The sequence below is a fragment of the Lissotriton vulgaris genome, chromosome 1_2 (genome assembly GCF_964263255.1).
Source record: "Lissotriton vulgaris chromosome 1_2, aLisVul1.2, whole genome shotgun sequence".
NCBI classification, from domain to species: Eukaryota; Metazoa; Chordata; class Amphibia; order Caudata; family Salamandridae; genus Lissotriton; species Lissotriton vulgaris.
Window position 1 is genome coordinate 112,854,716 of NC_141686.1, and position 22,860 is coordinate 112,877,575.

General features: G+C 45.0%; 1 protein-coding gene across 3 annotated transcripts in view; it reads right to left on the bottom strand.

Moving 5' to 3' along the window:
• TBXAS1 (thromboxane A synthase 1) overlaps nucleotides 1-22,860 on the bottom strand; it is a 542,795-nt gene that overhangs the window by 199,383 nt on the left and 320,552 nt on the right. For all 3 annotated transcript variants that reach the window (XM_086952948.1, XM_086952950.1, XM_086952949.1), the window contains one exon: nucleotides 6,104-6,156. In XM_086952948.1, the coding sequence (XP_086809074.1) occupies nucleotides 6,104-6,129 (26 nt within the window). In that variant the 5' untranslated portion in view covers nucleotides 6,130-6,156. The remainder of the gene's footprint in view (nucleotides 1-6,103; nucleotides 6,157-22,860) is intronic.

The following is a 22,860-nucleotide window of genomic DNA, read 5'->3' on the forward strand; positions in this document are numbered from 1 at the left end:
CGAAATCACCAGGATTTCTACCATTCTGGCGGGAGCACCTCTGCAACACGTCTAGCCAGCCATTTCACCAAGCTACGCCCCAGCAATTTCAGAGAACGTTCTATTATGACATTTTGCACAACATTTCCACGTGGTTTCGAATGAGGGGTACGAACTCCATAATTGGTCCCCGCCCTGGCCATGCCCAAATCTAGAACTAAGCACCTTCCAGGAATTTTCCCTGTGCATTGACCAAATGCCAACATTGAACCAAGTTTGGTTCTGGAGAACGCCACACATGCTTAATGCAGAGGTATCAAGAGAGCTCATCAGTTACACTGACTATATACAAGCTTACGCCGAGAAACAGGAAGTGAGAGTAAAGCACTGCCGCTTACATGACTACTGAGGAGGAGGAGCTTGTGCCGTGCTGTGTTCCGCAGTGAACCACTGTGAGCCGCAGCCCGCCCGCCACTCCGCCAAAAAATACCACCAGTCTTCCTGGCAGGTCAACCCAATCTCGTTGATCAGCTGGCCCTCTTAAAACTCCTGAAGATGGTATTCAGAAAGCATCCCTGGCCCTGACCATCAACTGCCCATGGCTTCTACTGGATCAAACTGAGATAGCTTGATTAAAAATGCAGAAGACGCAACCCACTAACACAAATCTGAATGCTAGATACACAGCGCCTTAAGACAGCTGAAATGGGAGAGAAAGAAATCACAAAGTGGATGGTTCAAAGGACAAATCCCTAAGGGCTGGACAGCATACATTATAACCTACTGAGAATGCAAACAAGCTCTGTATCCACTATTGACTACTACTGAGCACAAACAGCTGTGTTGATAAAATCCTCAAAAGGAATATTGCTTTGTCTACTGGGAATTGGTAACACCACACCAATTTATTCCTTCAGGGATTCATTCTGGAAGCAATGCAATAACTTATTATCCTACCTCACAAACACAATAGTCATCTTATAACCAAACATAGTAAACGTGCAGTCTCATCAACTAACATCTTTACTAAAACCATCCTCAGCCCTGAATCTCAGAGCCAAGCATGGAAGAAAGTATCACACAGTCAATGTTCACTGCAGGAGTTCACCCCTGATTCAGATAGGAGGTGGAAAGCATCTTTTGTGCCCTCAAATAATTTTACCTCCTACTAACATTTGCAAAGCATGCCATCGAGAAATGCAGAGGCAGTGGGTAGGTAGGATATCACTATCAAACTCCCACATAGATCAGTCACACAATAAGCACTCATTACTAGCAATAGAGCAAGGAGAAGCAGTCATCCATCTTGGGAACAGGAGCTGTCATAATGTTGTGATGAAAGGCTGGGGAGGATGTACAAATACGTCCCCAGTGAGAAGCACTTACAGCTGTTCTTGCTGTAGCTGTATAAGAAAGAATCCTTTATGCAGTGGGATGTGACACCTTTCATTAGAGCAACAAAGAAAGTACGAAGATGGCACAAGCTTCTGGGAATATATGACTATTCTTTGAATATTGCTAAATAGACTGCTACATCATTGTATAAGACAGTTTTTTGTATTTTTTAAAATGTAGCATTCATAGTTTTAGAAAGCGACACTGGGAGACTCCCTCGCGAGGTGAGGGGTTCACCGGATGAGGACTTTAAACTAATCCTGGAGGGAGATATGGGATAATCCGCAGTTACTCGTGAGACAATTTGAGTATACTAATTTCCCTAGCTAAGCTTTATGACTGTAATCATTATACCTCATTGCCTAAATCACAATATGATATTTGGATAAGGAAGAGAATTCAAGACTTCAAGAATTAAAGAGTGGCTGAATCACTTATTTCCCTTCAGCAATTCCAAATTAGATTTAGGAAACCCTATTTCTTCTTAGTTCCTTTTTGGCTCGGCATACATGCATCACTTGGAAGAGAGAGGAGAAGAGTCTAGGACAAGGGCATGCTGCACAACATTTATTTTATCGTTTTCCTTTTAGGAGCTAAATTAATGTATTTATCAGGTTGGTTTTTAGTTTTCTAGGGTTTGGTCCGCTTATTTCCTTTCTTAAGATTTTGCATCCAGTTCTATTTTGTTTTCTGTGCATTTTCTACTTTTCTTTAAAATGGCGCAAGACAAGGGAGTATTGATCTCTTGCAACATCAAGTGTGATATGGTGCACGACACAGGACAAGGAGATGCTGTGAAGTGGGATTCATGCATATTTTTGGAAGCATGAGACCTTGATCCAATGATCAGCTTCTCCTTTTGATACAATTGACAGAATCAGCTGATCCCTTAATCTCTCTGTGACTCATGTTCATTTACCTACGAGAAATCAAGAGTAGCTCAAGGTGATTCAGACCCTAGTCTCTGCGAAACAAGAAGGTCCATTAATTCTCCAGATTGGATAATTTGAGGAGAAAAGATCCTGAACGCTGTGGTAAAGCAGAGCTTAAGACTCTGCTTACTGCTTGGTACCGGTCGAACATGGGAAGCGATACTCCACCAAATCACACACTAAATTCCTTTCAGAGATGGGAAGGCAGGAAGTCAACATCGAATGTCTCCACTGTCTGGATTGAAAATTAGCGTGTGTGGGGAATACGCTACGTGGCAGCATGCCACAAATAAACTACAGTTCCTAGCATGTCATAAACAGTTGCATATTCTGGCCTATGGCGTCTCTGCTAGGCAAATGTGATACAATATCAAAACTGTCCAAACTTGACCAATTCTCTAAAAATACCATGGCTTTGTTTCGTGAAAGATAAATATTATGAAATAGGGTTGTGACATTTCTATGATAGTCCTGATAGCATCCCACTGAACGCCAAAGTCATTATCAAAGAGGCGTTACATTCAAGGGGAAAAATGCATTATCCTCACTTAGATGAGATCGGTCTCATGCATTTCTCCCCTGCCCCATTGCAATATTATTTAACATTTACCACTAATCTGCAGATTAGATTTTATTTAACTAGATTTCGGTTAGGTACTGTGCATTTTTTGCTGGTGTTTCCACGCCAGAGTGGTTGGGTGAATGATCTCTCACCTTGTCCATGTGATAATCTTACAAGCCCATTATATAAAACGGCAAGGAGTATATGTTTTTAATCCCACTAATAAAGAAAATTCGCCCTTGCACATATGTTGATGTTTTTAAATGATTGCACTCACTGGCTAACCCTGATATTTGTATTATAATAGACAATTATATAAAAGTATCTTTGGTCATTAGGAAACGTTAAGAGTAAGAATTCCCTGAGTTGTCTCACCGTATCTACTTTATTCAAAGAGTCACATGTCCCTGGTCATTTATGAATTGTTTTTAACATATTGTTCAGAACTGTTTATTTGCCCTGAAATTGTTTTTGTAAATCTTAATGGTGTTATGAATTGATACGAGGATGTTTTGATTGAATTTTAAGTAATATGCACTTTTGAAGGTTATTGATTTTAATCTACTTGGAAATGTTGGAGGACTATTCAGTTGCCATAAAGGCCACTAGAAAAGCACCTTAACTTAAAAAATTGACATGGCTCATAGTTTCCCTTCGTGATGTTTTTAAGTGTCTGTTTAATTATTGTATGTTGGCATTTGAAGCCATCACGTTTGACCCAGTGAATGAATTTTAGTGAAGAATGTAACTTTATTGTATGGTCATTTGTCCTAGGCTGGAAATCGATGCTGCTGTAGTTGATGCACTGAATGCCCTTTTTTGTACTCTTTTATGGCTGGTTAAGCCGAATAAAGATTTATTGATGATGATTCAATATGGCTGAAGCCAGGACTTTGCTCCATGGTTCTCGGATTTCCTGGTCAAGAACTACTGCTTTCTATGGATTAGTGTTAATGGAAATTGGGAACACAGAGAAGTATTTAGAAAGCGGTGCAATTGATGAAAACAAACTTTGAACTATTTCTTGAGCATTTATATAAACTCTTCTTAGACTGGGAATAGAACGAGAAGGATTCTTAGGCTGGACTATGTTAGGCAAGCTCAATTTTTTGTGAACCCTTCTCATACAATAAATCCAAGATAGATTCCTGTCTCCATACAGTCAAGCATAGTCCACATTCACTCTGTTGGGTGCGTAGAGATAATGACCCACAGGAATGGAGCAAATAACCTGGTTGAGAAAAACGTACAATCCTTTTCAACGAAGGAGGCTAGCAGGAACACAACCAGAGAAGGCAAGTGGTAAACACAACCAGCTCCTTCAATTATAACCATCAGGTGCCACCTCTGCTGGTTCTCCTCAACCCGACTGAAATTACGGAAGTCAACTCATGAAAGGCTTGGTGTGCCACTCAGGACCACAGAACTCATTTCAGGGTCTCAATCTACTTCCTAGAGACCCTCAGAGTACACACCGGATCTCATGTTTGCGTAGTTAAAAATCAAAAATACAGAGACTCGCTATTAGCAGCCTAGGGGTTGGTGGGGCATATTCTCCCGAACTAAAACAGGGACATAAATGGCCCAAATCTTTCCTCACTTCATCTTCTCAACTTGTCTGATCCTCCCTTGCAATCATCACTGTACACCCATCTGATGGATAATGTGGACCAATTCATCATGTTATACAGTGAGACAGCGCTTCTGGAATCAACACAGCCAAGGAGGATCTCACAGAAGGAAATGGGTGAAGTGCTGGAGTGAGCAGCCGCCCACAGGGCCCTTTAAATCTTCACTGCAACTTAAATGGATCCCTGGAAAGATCCAACCCAAGATGGAATCTGCCTGGTGACCCACAGGACTGATTGAGCCACCACAGGAGGGGGCATTCTTGTGCCTACTTCACCCCCACAGTCTAAGGCAAGAGCAAAGATTGTTTTGCCATCCATTTCTTGCAATGTGTAAGACTACATGTCACAGAGTGCAGAGTTCATGATTAAGTGAGTAGAGGTTGTGAGAGTGGACCAGAGGCAGTGGAAATTCACATTCCACTGAGGGTTGACAACTGTTAGCGGGCACACCCTGCACTGACCCCGAATCAAAGATTGAACACTAGTTGGATATTGGTTTACTAAGTATTATTTAGGCATTGCTGGGTTCTGAGTTTCTAACCTTACGCCACCGCCACCATCAAAAGCAAATATGGGGCTGCTTTGCATCCCTACCCTAAGGGGCAGGGGTGCCACCTGGTGATCAGTTGTTGCTCCACTGACAGGTCAGCCCCCAGAGGCAAATAACTCCATTTGACACAACTCCAGTCTGTCCTTTGGTATCCAAAAGAGTGGATGTTGGGTAATATTTAGGGCCGCCATGTTACCACCCTGCTCCTGGACCGCCAAACTCAAATGCCGCCCGCCCACCAGATTACGAGTATTTTCGTTGTCTGGTGGCGGGCAGCTTGGCTGTCCTGCGACATTGCAGAAAAAAGGCTCATAGAAACCGGTAAAGAGCACCACCGAGGGACCGCCAGTGCAAGAAGGAATGCACCATGCCATGCAGTCCTTCCTGTGGAGGAACTGGGATGCAAAAATACAGGGGGTTACAACATGTGCCCCCCTGCATGCACCCCGTGCACATTTCTTTCTTCATCGCCAGATGTTGCATGGAGGAGGAACCTCCTTGAGACCACTGGTGGTAAGGAAAATTGTAATATGCTTGGTGGTGCCGCCGGGCACCATCAAGCATATTGTGGCCCTAAGACTGCCGCTCCACCTCCAGGGATCGCAGATCCCTGGCAGTCTTCTGTAGGATCTGACCGCCGTAGTTGTAATACATTGGTCGGACCCCTGGTGTGGCAGTCACCAACCGACACTGCACCTCCACCTCCTATGGACCGCCAAACTCGTAATTAGACAATAAAATATCCTTAATATAAAATGCAAACATAAAATCCCATATTGCAAACATAAAATCCCAACACCCAAACAATCCAAATGATGCAAAAATATTTACAATTTCTGGCAGGCATAAGGAAAGGGGTTCAAATGTTAAGGGGTGGAACAAGAGGTATATTTGTTTTTAGTTAGAACTTTGGCGCGCTCTCTCAAGGGAAGTGCCGACAATCACAGCGCGCTGATACCATATTATCCTGCAGGCCCCATCTGAAGACATGAGACCTGAAGTGACACAGCTGCCCCATTGAGGTCGCCGGAGCATGAGGGGTGGTGCTTCTTACCCGCAGATCGGTCCGTAGGCCTTCATCAACGCGCGGTCGCCCTCCCAAAAGCCCTAAAGGTAAGAAAAGGAACATGTTTTCAGGCTTTTTGAGCTTTAATGTCTTCTTTTCATTAACAGAGCTAGAAGAACCCAGCCAAACCACAGAAAACGAACCAAAAGCACACACTGAAAAGCTCAGTACTCGCAGCCTGTGGCGTCTTTAAATAGGCGTATAGTGCCATAAAGTTGAGCAAACGACCCACAACCACCCGCGACAGGCATGTGACAGTCCTCAGAGTAAGAATGAGGCCCGCGCCTCTGCTGCTCCTCAGCGCAGCTGCGGAGGAAGCTAACAATATGGGGGGCAGCCTAAGAAAGGCCAACAAAAGCTCCTCTGATGGTCTTCCCAGTTGTAAGGGAAGCCACGAGGTGCTCAGAAACGAATCCTCGTTTACAAGGGGTAATCAGGCACGAGGCTCACTAATGCTCATGTGATCATGCGTACACAGGATGCCCATTTGATACCTAGAAGAGGAGGGGCAGACTTGACTCAAACATCTACATTCTGAGGATGGTAGACAAGTTCTCACAATAGGGTGGGGTACAGTAAATAAACAAGCACTGGCAGTCGGTTTTACTTGTGTGTAATGCCTGCACAGACAGAGAGACAACATACAGGCATACACACAGACAGAGCACCTCAGTATCCAAGCACACAGAGCTGTATACTATGCATACTGACCCACAGAAATATGCAGGCAATCAGGAGCTCATGCGCACATACAAGCACCCATGAACACAAAAGAGAGTTGTGTGAGAACAGGAGAAGACATTGATGGATGGAACGAATGGGTGTAGATGGATGAATGGTTGGGTCGGAGAAGATGATTTAGTGCATGGGTGTGGGTGGTGGATGGATGGGAATACGTAAATGTATTGAGGTGGCTGGATAATTGGAGGGGGTTACATGTGTGGTTCTAGAAGAACAATACCCCGCCTTGGGCCCTCCAATGAGATGTCTACTACATGTTCATTCATTCGAGTCCTTTCCCGACTTCCTTTTCTGATGAAGTTTGTCTCATGGCTACTTACACCCCAGAAAGTTGCCTCCCTAGAACTTTGTCTTTGTGTTTCTCATTCCCTTTTGTTTCGGTGTCGGCTATTTGTATCTCACTTTCTCCCAGTGGGTTTTGGCAAGCAGTTAACTGAGGGGTGTGGCACTTTAAGATTTGATATCGAAATTGTGCACAGTTCAGTATTAATAATACAAACATTATCTTAAGATAACAAGAACATTCCACCTGGTGAAATCACATGAGCAGTCAGGCCTCTTTCCTTGTTTTCTTCTACCGTGGGAGAGCAAACACTACTCCCCACTGCCAGAACTCAGCTTCCGCTTCCTCTCTGCTACTACCTCCTCCCCTCCCCACATATGTTTACCCCTTCCGGGGAGCAGGCGGTAAATGCATGTGTTACATTTCTTGGAATTGGGGCTACTGTGTGGTTTTACGGACATTAAATCTGATCTCGCATGCGTATTCCCCATTATATGGGGTTCAACTCATAACGTCGCTCCACTGACTTGGTGTTACTGCGCGGTGAGGTTAGTTCAGCAAGCGGAGTTTGCACCCCACCAGTACCATGCAGCTTGTAATCAGGACAACAGTGCAGTCTGGCATTGCAAGAACCTGTCAGTGCAGTGCCAGACCCACAAGCAGAGTTCCTTTTCTTTTTTTTACACACACAATTGCTAGCCAATGCAACCACTTCTCATTTCCGAGTTTGTCAACTTTTTGCAATTTCTGCCCTACTCAGCGATCATGGGTTTTCATTCAAATACCATTTAGAAATACGTCCTGGTCTCTCTGTAGTCATTTTACAATAATTCTGACCCTTTTTATAGAGCACCTCACAAACTAGAACGCCTCATAGCACTACAAGCACGCATTAATGATGTCCTAATACAAAGGATACGGATCTGAACGACCTCAGAAGGATGAGACTGTGATCTCAGAGTCACATACACGTCCTTCCGGTAGATGCATTCACCCAGTGAGTGCTGAGCTTCCCTTAAGTCTGAGTTTATTTAGAACATTTAACAGCAGTGGAGCATTAACGCGAGAAATAATGACAAAATAGAACATCAATTGAAAAATATGAAAAGATGAATATACAAGAAATAATATAGAAGAAAACTAGAACTTGAAGATATCAAATAATACAAACATTATCTGCTGTGGAACAAAGAAACGAAAAATAACAAGGAGTAATGTTACAAGGGAGGGAAGTGTGGGGGAGAAAGGGAAATAGATGGAAATATGTTATTAGCTTATTTGTACAAAAGATAATACATTGTACCATATTGTAAAAGAAATGAGCAAACATTACATAGATACAATAGTAAATCTACGGATAAAGACAGAGGCATCACCCATACTAATTTAAGGTGGTTACCGTACTTCAGAAGCAATTGAGATAACAAGCCTCTTTATTATGGCTAAGGAAACGGGAGAGACGTAATTAGTATCTAGTCTCTGGTTGACACATACAGCATACCCCTGCTGAGCTTTCCAGGTCTCTCTCTAGCTGGAGAAGGCTGCTGCATGATCTAGAATTATCTTTATGACTAGTTTATGACTGCAGAACTGGTGATGCTCGGATCTGACCCAAGACTGATGGAGGCGTCAGTAACCCCTGTCAGATGCCAGGCAGCAGTGCGGTCCTTATTTAATTTCGATATCTGTTTTTTTAGAAGGCTGCGCCACTCTGAAGGATTTCAGAGGGGTTTATATATAAAGTGCAGAGAAATGGATCCTTATCATTCGTGTAGCTGAGAAGAAATCATGGTAATGTTAGCAATGCGAGATGGTGGACCAAAGGAGAAAGGTGTAGGGGTGGGGCTGGGATTGACCCGCCAGCTCAACCAGAAGAGCAACACATATTCCTACTACTATATTTGGAGGGCTGGAAATGCCCCTGATTGGAGATTAAAAGGAGCTAAAGAAGGAAAGGCTTTTAAGTTTCTGCAGAACGGCCTCAGACGAGGATTCATTCCCAGCTCAGAAGGGACCTGCCTCCCTGGGAGTTTGCTTCCGTGTGTGCTTGGTTCCAAGGTTCAGTGTTTTGAGCAGCAGGAAGTGGAACTTGTACTTCTGTTTGTCTTCGAAGATGGGTCGAAGGATGGAGACAAAGGCCAATTTGTACTGATGAAGAAGTGAAGCAGGTGACTGAATATAAACCGAGGGTGAGAGAGCAGCCATTGCAGTCTCACCAGGCTTGCCACTTCACTGCTGCCGTCACTGATCGGGTCATCTCAAAGTCAATTTAACTTCCAGGTCATGAGCAGCCAGCTATGGAACTGTAGTGTATGGTGTAGGTAAAACAGATTTCACAGCCTCTCAGGTAGGGACATCCTTCCCCCAGAAACATAGCCAGAAACCTAAGTATAGTGCTAGATAATAAGTTATTAATGAGAGGCCGGGTTACGTCCACCTGTGGCCAGTGTTTCGGTACAATGCGCCTTCTCTGGAGGATTTTTCAGGGGCTTCCACTGAGCTCTCGAAAAACCCTATCCACGCATTGACACTCAGCCACCTTGATCATGGAAGTGCTCTTGTTGTAGCTTCCAACAAGTCCCTTCTATCCAAAATGCAGGTGGTCCAAAACACTGCCGCCGGCCTGGTTAAGGAACGGCCGCCAGGCACACCTACAGTCCGATTGGTCAGAGCCCTCCACTGCCGCCCTATAGGGAAAAGAGCCCTGTTCAAACTACTCTGACTCATAAAGCCTGGCCAGGCAACGGACCCAAATCTGTACAGGAAAAACTCATCCTCTATCTCCCCAGAAGAAATCTTAGATCAATAAATCAATTTCTTCTATGCCCCCAGCATATTCGAATGTCCAGGGACCGTGGCCAAGAATTGTCCTATCTCACTCCCTACCATTGGAACAGACTTTCCTTTTTCATCCGGGCATGCATGGACTTCTTGGTTTTAAAAAACATCTCAAGACCTGGCTGTTCTAATGGTTGCTTCTCCATCTGTCTGTCGCCACACCACCGAGCTGCCCCTCCAGGGGCGAGTTGTTGCACTATATAAGAGCCCATTAGCATAAGATAATATAACATGAGTTATTTTAATGCACGAGTCCCAAGGGTACTCAAGCCATCATCATCATCACTTTATGCTCTTGGCAGGAACTAAAACCCATACCTGTCAACCAGGTGGCTGTCGAGTGAAGGCGAGGCCAGGCCAGGTGTTTAACAGGGTGCCACCATGAAGGTGAGTGGAGAAAAATGTTTTGGAGGGTGATGCGGGTTTGAAAGGAGGTCATCATACTGGATGTGGATAGAGGCCCTAGCAACATCCTCCGAGGTCCAAGCGGTGTGGGTGGTGGTGGCACTAGGACATGTTCCTCACCGGACCCCTTCATCTCACCACCATCAGGCCCGCCTGGAACCCCAGCCTTATTTATTCATTGGCCGTTTTAGATACTGCAAACTGGACCTATCAAGGTGACTGAGCGCTTTACAAGGGTAGCAATTGGTTAAGCAGTGTTATAACATAATATTATGCAACTGAACAAAAATCCAAAACAGGCTAAATTCTCCTTTGTTGTCATTTGGTGTCTTTTCTTGGTGTCATTTAGAGAGACATATAATCATGGCTACTGGGATTATGTTATTTTGTGGATGTAGAGTTTACCGCATAATTATGGGTTTGCTGCATTTGCCACATAATCATCACCTGCTGCATAATCTGCAGATGTTAATAAAAACAATTGTTACTAGCTCAAACTGGACAGTAGTTGCTAAAAAAAGTGGCTATTATGTTGCCAGAAAGTGGAAGCCCCTTCACAAAGGTTGACTGGTCACCTTCCTGTTGCTTATTGCTGTATTCGGGAATAAGTGGTACTAATGAGGTGAAACCTTTGCTCAGACAGTGTATGAAAATGAAAAACTGATAAAAGTAATACTATCACTAAATGTGTTGTATTACGCAGTATATTTTGCCTTATCATGCTGCATAATTTGTCAATCCACTATACCGCATAATTTGGGCGGCCCATGCCGCATTATTTCAGGGGGTCAGTGTGGGAATGCCGGAATAATGAACCAATGTATTCATTCACACTTGACTCAGCGAGCCCCGTGAGTCTCCTCTGTAATGGCTTTGGCTTGTGTGGTGACAAGTCACTCAGTTCGAACATTATTATCCCTAGTTTACACTTGAAGAATGTGTAGGTGGGAAGTGTTCTGCAACCCTAGGTGCTCTTTCTGACTAAGAAATATTGTTTTAAAGTGTTTTCTTTCTTGAAGGCCGGGATTTCAGACAAGAGCCACCCTGGGAGCGTTTGTTGTCAGGTGTGCTCAATTTGCAGGCCCGGTAGTGATGTATGGCTGCGTGGACAGCTAGTATGTGATGTAGGCTAGCGTGAAAGGGCCGCTAGCCTCAACTGGTGTCTAATTAAGTAGAATCAACGGAGGAGATATGTGATCACACAGTCTTGCCCCTGTAACGAGCTTGGCCACTGCATGCATGCGGTGTTGGATGAGTGAACCCATTGTCCCGTCTCTGACCACTGCATGCATGCGGTGTTGAATGTGTGATCCTGTTGTCCCGTCTAGGAGCTGCATGAATGCGGTGTTGGATGTGTGAACCCATTGTCCCTTCTCTGACCACTGCATGCATGCCGTGTTGGATGTGTGAACCCATTGTCCCGACGCTGACCACTGCATGCATGCGGTGTTGAATGTGTGAACCCATTGTCCCGTCTCTGACCACTGCATGCATGCAGTGTTGGATGTGTGATCCCGTTGTCCCGTCTAGGAGCTGCATGCATGGGGTGTTGAATGTGTGAACCCATTGTCCCGTCCCTGACCACTTCATGCATGCGGTGCTGGATGTGTCATCCATCCCATTGTCCCGTCTCTGACCACTGCATGCATGCGGTGATGGATGTGTTATCCCGTTGTCCCGTCTCTGACCACTGCATGCATGCAGTGTTGGATGTGTGAACCCATTGTCCCTTCTCTGACAACTGCATGCATGCCGTGTTGGATGTGTGAACCCATTGTCCCGACTCTGACCACTGCATGCATGCAGTGTTGAATGTGTGAACCCATTGTCCCGTCTCTGACCACTGCATGCATGCAGTGTTGGATGTGTGATCCCGTTGTCCCATCTAGGAGCTGCATGCATGGGGTGTTGAATGTGTGAACCCATTGTCCCGTCCCTGACCACTTCATGCATGCGGTGTTGGATGTGTCATCCATCCCATTGTCCCGTCTCTGACCACTGCATGCATGCGGTGTTGAATGTGTGATCCTGTTGTCCCGTCTAGGAGCTGCATGAATGCGGTGTTGGATGTGTGAACCCATTGTCCCTTCTCTGACCACTGCATGCATGCCGTGTTGGATGTGTGAAAGAAAAGGAAAAAACATGAAGGGGTGTTCCCTAGAAAAACAGGATTCAAAAATTCAACCCACATCAACAGCTCACCCATACATAATAATACAGATGATTTTATTCAAAAAAGTTTTTAATTTTCATTTTTTGCACATATAAATATCGAAATACTTCTTTTAGATAAATTCATTAAACAGTAGAAAACATTAGAAAAAATTGACATAATCATAAATGAACAATGACAGTCTAAAAACTAGGACACGCAATGTCAATTAAAGAAGGGCACCAAATACATCCACTCATACATGCAAACATACATGCAAACATCACTTTTATACAGTCACTTCCACACACAGGTATTCACATCCATATCACTACACACAAGAACAAGAAAAGCGCCGACGCGCGTTTCGGACAAGTGCCATTAGAGGCTTCCTTCATCAGGGCGCACTTGGAAAGACATGGGCAGACACAGAAATGATGTCTGTAACAAGGTCTTGAAAGGCGGTCCTAGGTAACAGCAAGGCTGAGGGAGGGTAATCTAGAAGGCCTAGGGTAAACAAGACCAATTGAGATATATAAAAGGGTCTGTAGATAAATGGGAGACCTTATAAATTCGAAAAATAATCTCCAGGTTCCACAGGTCAGGGGGTCACAATTTAAGAATGGCCCCACAGGGGATCCAGGCGTTCACAAGGAGCAAGAGTGCAAAAACATTTCCGCAGAGAGCATCAAGTGTCTCAAAGAGAATAGCAAGAACTGTTGTTAATACAGGAGATAACGAAGATGCCTTTAAGGAAAATAAGAACGACCTCAATAGAAGGTACTCAGAAGCGTTTGGTCAGCGGTCAAAATGGAGACATGAAGTATCCAGCTAGTGCAGGACATCGATTCAAGAAAGGTACTGGGGGCCTGATAAGACCCGTAGGTCTGAGTGAAAAGTGGCGTCCTCAAAGATGAAGACCGCGGAGCTCCTTCTCCCTGCAGCGTGAGAGTTTCATCGGACTCTGACCACTGCATGCATGCGGTGTTGAATGTGTGAACCCATTGTCCCGTCTCTGACCACTGCATGCATGCAGTGTTGGATGTGTGATCCCGTTGTCCCGTCTAGGAGCTGCATGCATGGGGTGTTGAATGTGTGAACCCATTGTCCCGTCCCTGACCACTTCATGCATGCGGTGCTGGATGTGTCATCCATCCCATTGTCCCGTCTCTGACCACTGCATGCATGCGGTGATGGATGTGTGATCCCGTTGTCCCGTCTCTGACCACTGCATGCATGCAGTGTTGGATGTGTGAACCCATTGTCCCTTCTCTGACCACTGCATGCATGCCGTGTTGGATGTGTGAACCCATTGTCCCGACTCTGACCACTGCATGCATGCGGTGTTGAATGTGTGAACCCATTGTCCCGTCTCTGACCACTGCATGCATGCAGTGTTGGATGTGTGATCCCGTTGTCCCATCTAGGAGCTGCATGCATGGGGTGTTGAATGTGTGAACCCATTGTCCCGTCCCTGACCACTTCATGCATGCGGTGCTGGATGTGTCATCCATCCCATTGTCCCGTCTCTTACCACTGCATGCATGCGGTGATGGATGTGTGATCCCGTTGTCCCGTCTCTGACCACTGCATGCATGCAGTGTTGGATGTGTGATCCCGTTGTCTTGTCTAGGAGCTGCATGCATGCGGTGTTGGATATGTGAAATGAAATGAAATTAAAATTGCACTTGTGTAGCGCATAACTACCCGGAGGCCTCGCAGCGCTTTTGACTGATTGCTTGTGGCGAGCTCAGGGTAGATCAACACGCTTTTGCGAACAAGTGAGTTTTTAAGGCCTTTCTGAAGGACATACGGTTATTATTCTCTCGAAGGGAGAGCGGCCGCGAGTTCCAAAGCTTGGCCGCAGTGTGGGAAAAGGAGCGCCCGCCCCAGCGAGCTTTGTTGATTTTAGTAGTAGTTGCTAGCTGTAAAGAGCTAGAGTGCAGGGCTCTGGACTGGGCATAAGGTGTAACTATGGGGTGCAGGATTGCCGGGCCAGTGTGGTGAAGAGATTTGTGCAAAATGCACAAGGTCTTGAACTGCACTCTGGCCGCTACTGGGAGCCAGTGAAGTTCTTTTAGAGCTTTCTTGGCTGACTGCCAGCGGGGAATGTTATACAGTAGTCGGGCGGCACAGTTTTGCCTGACTTGGAGCCTATAGGTCACTGCTGCTGGGGCTTCTATGTATAGGGCATTTCCATGATCCAGGCGGGATAGTATCAGGGCCTGGACCATGATCCTCCTTGCCTGGAATGGGAGCAAAGGGAGCACCTTGCGGAGCATTTTCATCAGCCCAATACATGTAGAGGCAGTTTCGGTGGCTTGGACCGAGAAGTCAAGCGCTTTGTCAAGCCAGATTCCGAGGCTCTTTATCTGAGGTTTGGGGGGGAGGCGGGCCAAGACATGGGGTCCAGATGGATGCTAGGGCAGACGGGGGAGGGTTGCCCAACAGCATAATGTCTGTCTTCTCCCCGTTAAGTTTAAGACAGGAAGATTGCATCCACCTGGCAACAGCCTCTAGACAGGGACCTAAGGTGGTGGACGATCCCTCAGAGTGGTCCAAAGAGACCACCAATTGGGTGTCGTCGGCGTAGGTAACGATACGCACACCAAAGGGGTGCACTATCCTTTCTAGAGGTTCCATATAGGCATTAAAAAGGGTGGGGCTTAGGGAGGAGCCCTGGGGCACCCCACAGCTAAGTGGATGCTTGGGTGAGACTGTCTCGCCCTCAAACACCTGGAAGAATCGTTCATCCAGGAAGGAGGTCAGCCATTCCAGGGCCACTCCCGACACGCCCAAGCCATTCAATCGCTGTAATAATGTGGCATGGTTGACCGCGTCGAACGCGGCACTGAGGTCAAGTAAAATGATGTCGGCTTTTCCTCCCCGGTCCAGCACAGCTCTAGCTTCTTCCGTCACCGCTAAAAGAGCGGTTTCAGTTCCGTGCTGAGGGCGGAACCCTGTCTGTGATCCTGTTGTCTCGTCTAGGAGCTGCATGCATGCGGTGTTGGATATGTGATCCTTTTGTGTAGTTTCTAGGAGTTACATGCATGTGGTGTTGGATGTGTGATCACATCGTCTCGTCTCGGTGATGAGCCTGGCCACGGATTGCATGCAGTGTTGGATGTGTGATCACTTTGTCCCATCTCTGGCCGCTGCATGCATGTGGTGTTGGATTTGTGATCCCATTGTCTCGCCTCTGCATGCATGCAGTGTTGAGTGTGTAAACACATCTTCTCGTCCCTGTTATGAGCCTGTCGACTGCATGCATACAGTGTTGGATGGGTGATCCCATTGACTCGTGTCTGGACGCTGCATGCATGCAGTGTTGGATGTGTGAGCACATCTTCTCATCCCTGTTATGAGCCTGGCCACAGCATGCATGCGGTGTTGGATGGGTGATCCCATTGACTCGTGTCTGGACGCTACATGCATGCAGTGTTGGATGTGTGAGCACATCTTCTCATCCCTGTTATGAGCCTGGCCACAGCATGCATATAGTGTTGAATGTTGGTCACTTTGTCTTGTCTCTTTATTGCGACTGGCTATGGCATGTATGCAGGTTTGGATATGTGATCCCTTTATTGCGTCCCTGTTATGAGCCTAGAAGCTTCATGCATGCAGGTTTGGATATGTGATCACATTGTCTCGTCTCTGTAATAAGACTGGCCATGGCATGCATGCAGGGTTAGGTATGTGATCACATCGCCTCATCCCTGTTATGAGCCTGGCCGCCACATGCATGCAAGGTTGGATATATGATCACTTTGTTGTGTCCCGGTTATGAGCCTGGCTTTGCCGGGTTGGATATGTGATCACGTTATCTTGTCTCTGGCTGCTGCATGCATGCAGAGTTGGATATGTGATCACATTGTCTTGTCTCTGTAATGAGACTGGCCACTGCATGCATGCAGGGTTGGATGTGTGATTACATTGTATTGTCTGTGTTATGAACCTGATCACGGCATGCATGCAGTGTTGGATATGTGATCACATTGTCTTGTCCGTGTTATGAACCTGGCCAAGGCATGCATGCATCCTTCTGATGTATCCATAACTAGCTCAAAGAAGGTGGGGCATTGTTGCTAGTTGGACTCCAGCTGGTGTATTTCCTATCTGAGCCTTCACAATCACCGTGGCAATAGCCCTGTGCCCTCCCCCACTCCCAAGAGGCGCTCCCAAGTGGGAACACTATGCATTGTTCTAACTAACCTCCAATGATCCGCTGTTCCAAAATGGCCGTGCTTTAGCCACATAGTCTAGTAGCATGGCACAAAAGCAGTCAGGCGTAACTTAGAGACAATGTGTAAAGTATTTATGCAGCACACAAACATTAATACTATGAAAAGATAACACAGGAAAATCTCACATCAATTTAGAAGAGCAAAATACAATGTAATAAATAAAATGACACCAAAGCAATAAAATTTGAATTGAAGAAATGTAGTGCCAAAGGGTGCAAAGTACAAACTGAAGGTATCTGGTCGCACTGGACCAGGACAAAGTCACAAGTTCAGGCCGACCATGAAGAAGCACAGGCCAGGCACAGGACCAAGTTTGGGCCGCTGAGAATTGTTCCTTATGTTCTTGGTACACTGACTGTATTGTGTTGCTTTGCGTCACTTTGAGCTGGATTTGATGGACTCTTCAGTTAAGTTGGTATAGCACCTTTAACCCTACTTCCAAGGGCCCAAGACTGGAGGGGCACCACTTATAGGGTAAGGAATTACTCACGCTTGATCTAGGTACAGGGTCAAGATGGTTGGAGACTTTTCTGTCCATAAGGCTCTGATGAGGAGGCCAGCCCACTAGACCCTTGGAGTCACTCTGATGGTCCGGGGTGTAAGCAGAAAATCAGGCCTCAAGCAGCAGGGCAGCCCTTTGCGGACACAAGGCAGGCAGGCTTCAGGCAGCAGTACAGTCCTCTGAAGTACACAGAAAGTCACAGACAGCATGGCAGTCATATGAGAGTCAATCAGCTGGTCCAGAAGTAAACTGAAGAGTTGTTTTGAGGATACTATTTTTATACCTGGTGTCCCCTTTGAAGTGGGAGAAGCTTCTGGAGGTTTCCCCCTGACAGAAGCGTCTGGAATTTCCTGCCTCCCTGCCCTGGTCCCAGGTTATCTGGGGGCACAATGAGCTAGTGTTAAACACTTTGTGATTGTGCTGAGACAGCCCCTTGTGAGGTGCATGTGTGGTAGGTGACATCTCACCCCTATCCTGCGTAATGGCCCATCCTGCCACCATTTGGTCTTCCTATTGTATGGCTATCTGGGTGGAATGTACAAAGGCCTTCTGCACCTCACACCTAGTTATGTGAACCAGGAGCAAGCTTCAGGCACAAATGGTTAGGATAAGAAAAAGGCAACTTTCTAAAATTTGCATTTTCAGAATTGTGACTTCAATTAAAGGGTTTAAATTACAATTCTTTGGCGACCAAATTCAACATTCCTACCTACCCCTAATCAAACGTTATCACTTAAATAATGTAATAAGGTAACCCAATGTTATCCTATGAGAGAGTCAGGCCTTGCAGTAGTGAAAAAGTAATGTAAGAGTTTCTCACGACCAAGACACGTAAAACTTAAAAGTACATGTCCAACTTTTTAGATACTCTGCACTCTGCCCTAAGAGCTGTTTAGGGCTTACCCAGGGAGTGGGGGTGTGCTTATATGTATTAAAAGGAAAGGTATAGGTGTGGCAAAAGGTTGTTTTTGCCAGGTTGGAAAGGCAGTTTAAAACTGCCAGAGGGAGCAACGGCAGGCTAGAGACAAAGTTTGTAAAGACTGCTTAAGTGGGTGGCACAATCAGTGCTGCAGGCCTACTTGTAGCATTTATTTTACAGGCTCTGAGTACCTGTAGTACCAGTTTACTAGAGATATACAAGTGAATTAAATGTCCAAATTGGGATGAACCAATTTCATGAATTACAAAAGAAGTATCTAGGAGTCAAACAGTAAAAAAAGGGGGAACTCTATTCACCAACAGACCTTGGCATGACAAGAACAAGTATTGTAAGTTAGATCATTCGGTAACATCACGTAACTCGATATGACACAGTGCACGTGATTACTCTATTGGAAAACTCAAACCCAAGGATAGGTGAGAATTTTCCCATCAGTTGTCGATCTGTACCGCCACTTTTACATCATATGGGTTCTCCTTACCCAGGAGTCTAGTAGGTGGTGTCAGTGTGATAGGACAACTGAAAAAAGCAGTGCAAATATGTGATTAGTGATATAATAAAATTAGGTAAGACTGAGTAGAACTGGAAATTTTTAATGATTTCTCTCAGCTCCCCAAACATAAAAACAATAGTGAGTAAACAGATTTGACAGAATATCTGTTCAGCAAATAATGGTCAACATGTTTCTGCATAGATGGAAAGTACCAATGCATTCATCAGGACCTAGGTGTTGCTACTCCTGTTTAGTTAGTGAAAAATATAAGGGTAAAAAGGAATCATATCACCTGCTTTTCAGGTTCAAAAACTCCGCCACAATCCAATTTGTGTGGGGATAGCGCCTCACCTCACCTGGCTGCAGCTCAGGTAATGAGGATCACCGCTCTATCCGTCGGTGTCTCCTGGCGTTCCTCTGCGCTAACTGGGAGGCCTCCCCAGAGGCATATTTGCACTGCTTTTTTCAGTTGTCCTATCACACTGACACCACCCACTAGATATTAACAAAGGGTCTCTGGCTCTCACAGTCCTTTTACACTCTTGTGACTGTGATTGCACTAACTCCTGGGTAAGTAGAACCTATATGATGTAAAAGTGGCGGTACAGATCGACAACTGATGGGAAAATTCTCACCTATCCTTGGGTTTGTGTTTTCCAATAGAGTAATCACGTGCACTGTGTCATATCGAGTTAGGTGATGTTACCGAATGATCTAACTTACAATACTTGTTCTTGTCATGCCAAGGTCTCTTGGTGAATAGAGTTCCCCCTTTTTTTACTGTTTGACTCCTAGATACTTCTTTTGTAATTCATGTCTTTGTTAGGGGCACGTATCTAGTGGTGAGTCTATAAACTAGCCCATGGACCCTCTTCTATGTAGTGTGTTTTATAGTGATGAACCAATTTCAACATGTTTAAAGGAGAGAGCAGAATTGAATGTAACTGAATTTGAAGGTAATTGGAAAGTGAACTGTTACTGTGTTTACGGAGTTGGAGGGGAAATTACTTTACCAGCGGCTACAGTTCTTCTGATAGTACTGAGGGGTTTGCGCTCTATCTCCCAGCAGCCTCGTCAGCTGTTTCAGGCCAGTGTTATTAAATGCAGCCATGGCACAGACGCATCTCGGCTTGCCTAAGGCAAGCCTATCTATGCCCATCCACGCCCAAATAGGGCCAAGGGCAGGAATGCTGCCCCTGGGTCCTAAGGTAAATTTATTTTTCCTGCTTCCCAACTGTTCGCTCTTCATCTCATACCTACAGAATATTGAGCCCCTCTTCTTGATTTAGATTTAGCCGTAGCAGTCAGAAAGGGTCCACACTGTAACTTTACAACCACTCCCAAGCACCCAAAGCTTGCGTCCTCCCCAGTTGGCTTACCTGTGCATTGTAAGTTTAACTCTACCTAGGGTTTTAGTGGTTTTAAGTTTTTTAATCTAAATTGCCGTTTGCTAGTAAAATATCACTGGGACATGTTTAATTACCTTATGGATCATGACCCCGTTGCAGTTTTCTAACAGAAACCTAGCTCAATGATGCTTCACGGCCAGATGTTATTTCAGCTCTTGCCCCATTCTATCGGATTTTGAGAATGAACCGCAAAAATGAAAAAGAAGGCAGTATAACTATTATTTTTAAAGAATATGTTCTGTGCAAAATAGATAAACTGATAATCCCTGACTATAAAGCTCTTCTTTTTTCATTGCTACTAACTAAGAACTTCACCTTGTCCAGTGCTTTCATTTATCGTCTACCGGGCTATGCGGACAACTAAAGCTCTAGTATTTCTGAAGCTCTTGCATCAACTATCCTTAAATTTTCTAATTTCACTATTTTGGGTTACCTTAACATCCATTTTGACACAGTGGATAGCAGTACTGTTTTCTCTGTTCTTAATGTTCAACTCATTACGAACTCCTCCACTCATGTTGCTGGTCATATGTTTGATCCCATATTTACCAATCTTAGTAGTTTACAGACCCTCTGTCATGGTCTGATCACTTCACAGTACAATTCTTTCTTTTCATTCAACCAGGGGCCTAAATGAGAGAATATCAGATGACATCTTTTGGTAGAAGCTGGTCAAAACTCAATGTCTCTGCCCTTAACTCTCTACCTAAAGCCAATTGAAGCACGCTGAGTGGTTCAGGCAAACCTACCGTTCACATTTAAGTCCACTGGATCAGATCCTCACTCAATGTGTTAGTTCCCATTACTAGTAACAATTCTTTACCTTGCTCCATGGTGCAACTACTCATTGCACCAACTTAACAAATTGTGTAAAGGTTTGGAAAGGGGATGGTGGAAAAGTTACAGCCATGAAGATAATTTAAGATTCAGATTGGCGCTAAAAGATTATTCGAAAAAATGTAGTACTGCTAGACCCACATTTTATTGAGATAAGATCACGGCAGCTACAAATTTCCCTAAACCTACTCTTTTTAAGTTAAAAATCTCTCTAATCAGGCTAGTACTGTCCCAACTTCCACTCTCACACAAGTTCAAAGCGATGAAATTGCACACTTTTTCTCAAAAAAAGTAGCAGACATCCAGTCCACCTTTGTAGGCAAATCTTTGGTTATTCCTTCTGAAGTTCCTCCTAGCACAACCTTTATCTTGCATACTTTCCATCCTCTAGATGTGAGGTCATTCATCTTCTTGCTAGCAGCTACTAGATCAAGTTCTCTGCTTGACCCCTGTCCCCCTTCGATATTGGGCAAGCTTGCATTGCTAGTCATGGAGCAATTTACTCAACTTCTGAATGCTTCCTTGACTGAAGGCATTGTTCCCTTAGCATGAAAGCTAGCCTTAGTCAAACCTTTACAAAAAAAAAGCTCAACTCTCTTATTTAGTAATATTATAGGCCTATATCACTCTTGCCTACCTTGGCCAAGGTGTTTGAGAAACATTTTAATCTGCAGCGCTCATCCTACACTGAACTAAATGGTTTATTGCACCCCTCACAATCTGGCTTCAGGAATGGCAACAGTACTGAATCAGCCCAGCTCAGTGTCACCGAATACCTGCATTGTCAGCTAGACATGGGTGGTGCTGTGGGACTGATCCTTCTGGATCTCAATGTCGCATTTGAAACAGTGAACCACTCCACTCTGCTTTCCAGACTGGGAGATATGGATGCACAGGGCACAGCTCTGGCGTTGGCTGAGCTCTTTTCTATATGATCGCAACTTTCAGGTGCACTCACACCTCACCATTTAGCTTCAGGGGGTTCCACCTTAAGCCTTCTTCTCTTCACTTTCTATGCGACACCTTTAGCTGAAAGTCTAGAAACTCATAGGCTTACATTGTTTTTTGTACACAGATAATACACAAATTGTGGTATCGCTATCATCTAAGGATAACAACAAGGTAGAATCCCTTAACACCTATCTTGCTCAATTTTCATCATGGATGAAGATGAACTCACTAAAACTTAATGGGGACAAGATGGAGGTTCTGCTGGTGGGCAACTAGCCCCACCATTGGAATCCTCATTTGTGGCAATCAACTATGGGTATCCCTCCTGCTCCAGTTCATGTGGTAAAACAATCTGGCGGTGTGGCTCGATGACAAGATGTCTTTGAGCCACCAGATCAATATAGTAGTTGTCACTTGTTTTGGTATCCTTGAGTGGTTATGGAAAATCTTGGTATGCCCCAAGAACTGTAGTCCAGGCCCTGGTCATTTTCAGACTGGACTATGGTAATATCTGGGCACTGCAAAATCTCTGCTTAAACAGCTCCAGACCGTACAAAATGCAGCAGTATGTCTTCTCCTACACCCACCCGGATTCACCTCATCAGCCAGTAGGTTACATACTCTTCACTGGCTGCCAACTGAACGTATGGTTCAATTCAAAGTCTTATGGTATGGTACCTTTCCAACAAAGTGCCCATGCATCTGTGACCTTTGGTGTCTCGGTATACACCCAAATGATCTCTCCATTCTAGCCACCAGGAGCTGGCAGTGGTTCGTAAAATCAAGAGAATCTGTCAAGGTAGTCTGGAATTTGCATATCTGGGACCAAAGTTGTGGAACAGCTTGCCACAAACACTGAGAGTTTGCAAATCGCTCACAGCTTTTTGCAAATTGCTCAAAATATGCATGTTCCCACTTCCTCGTTAACAGTTAACCATTAGCTCTTGGAA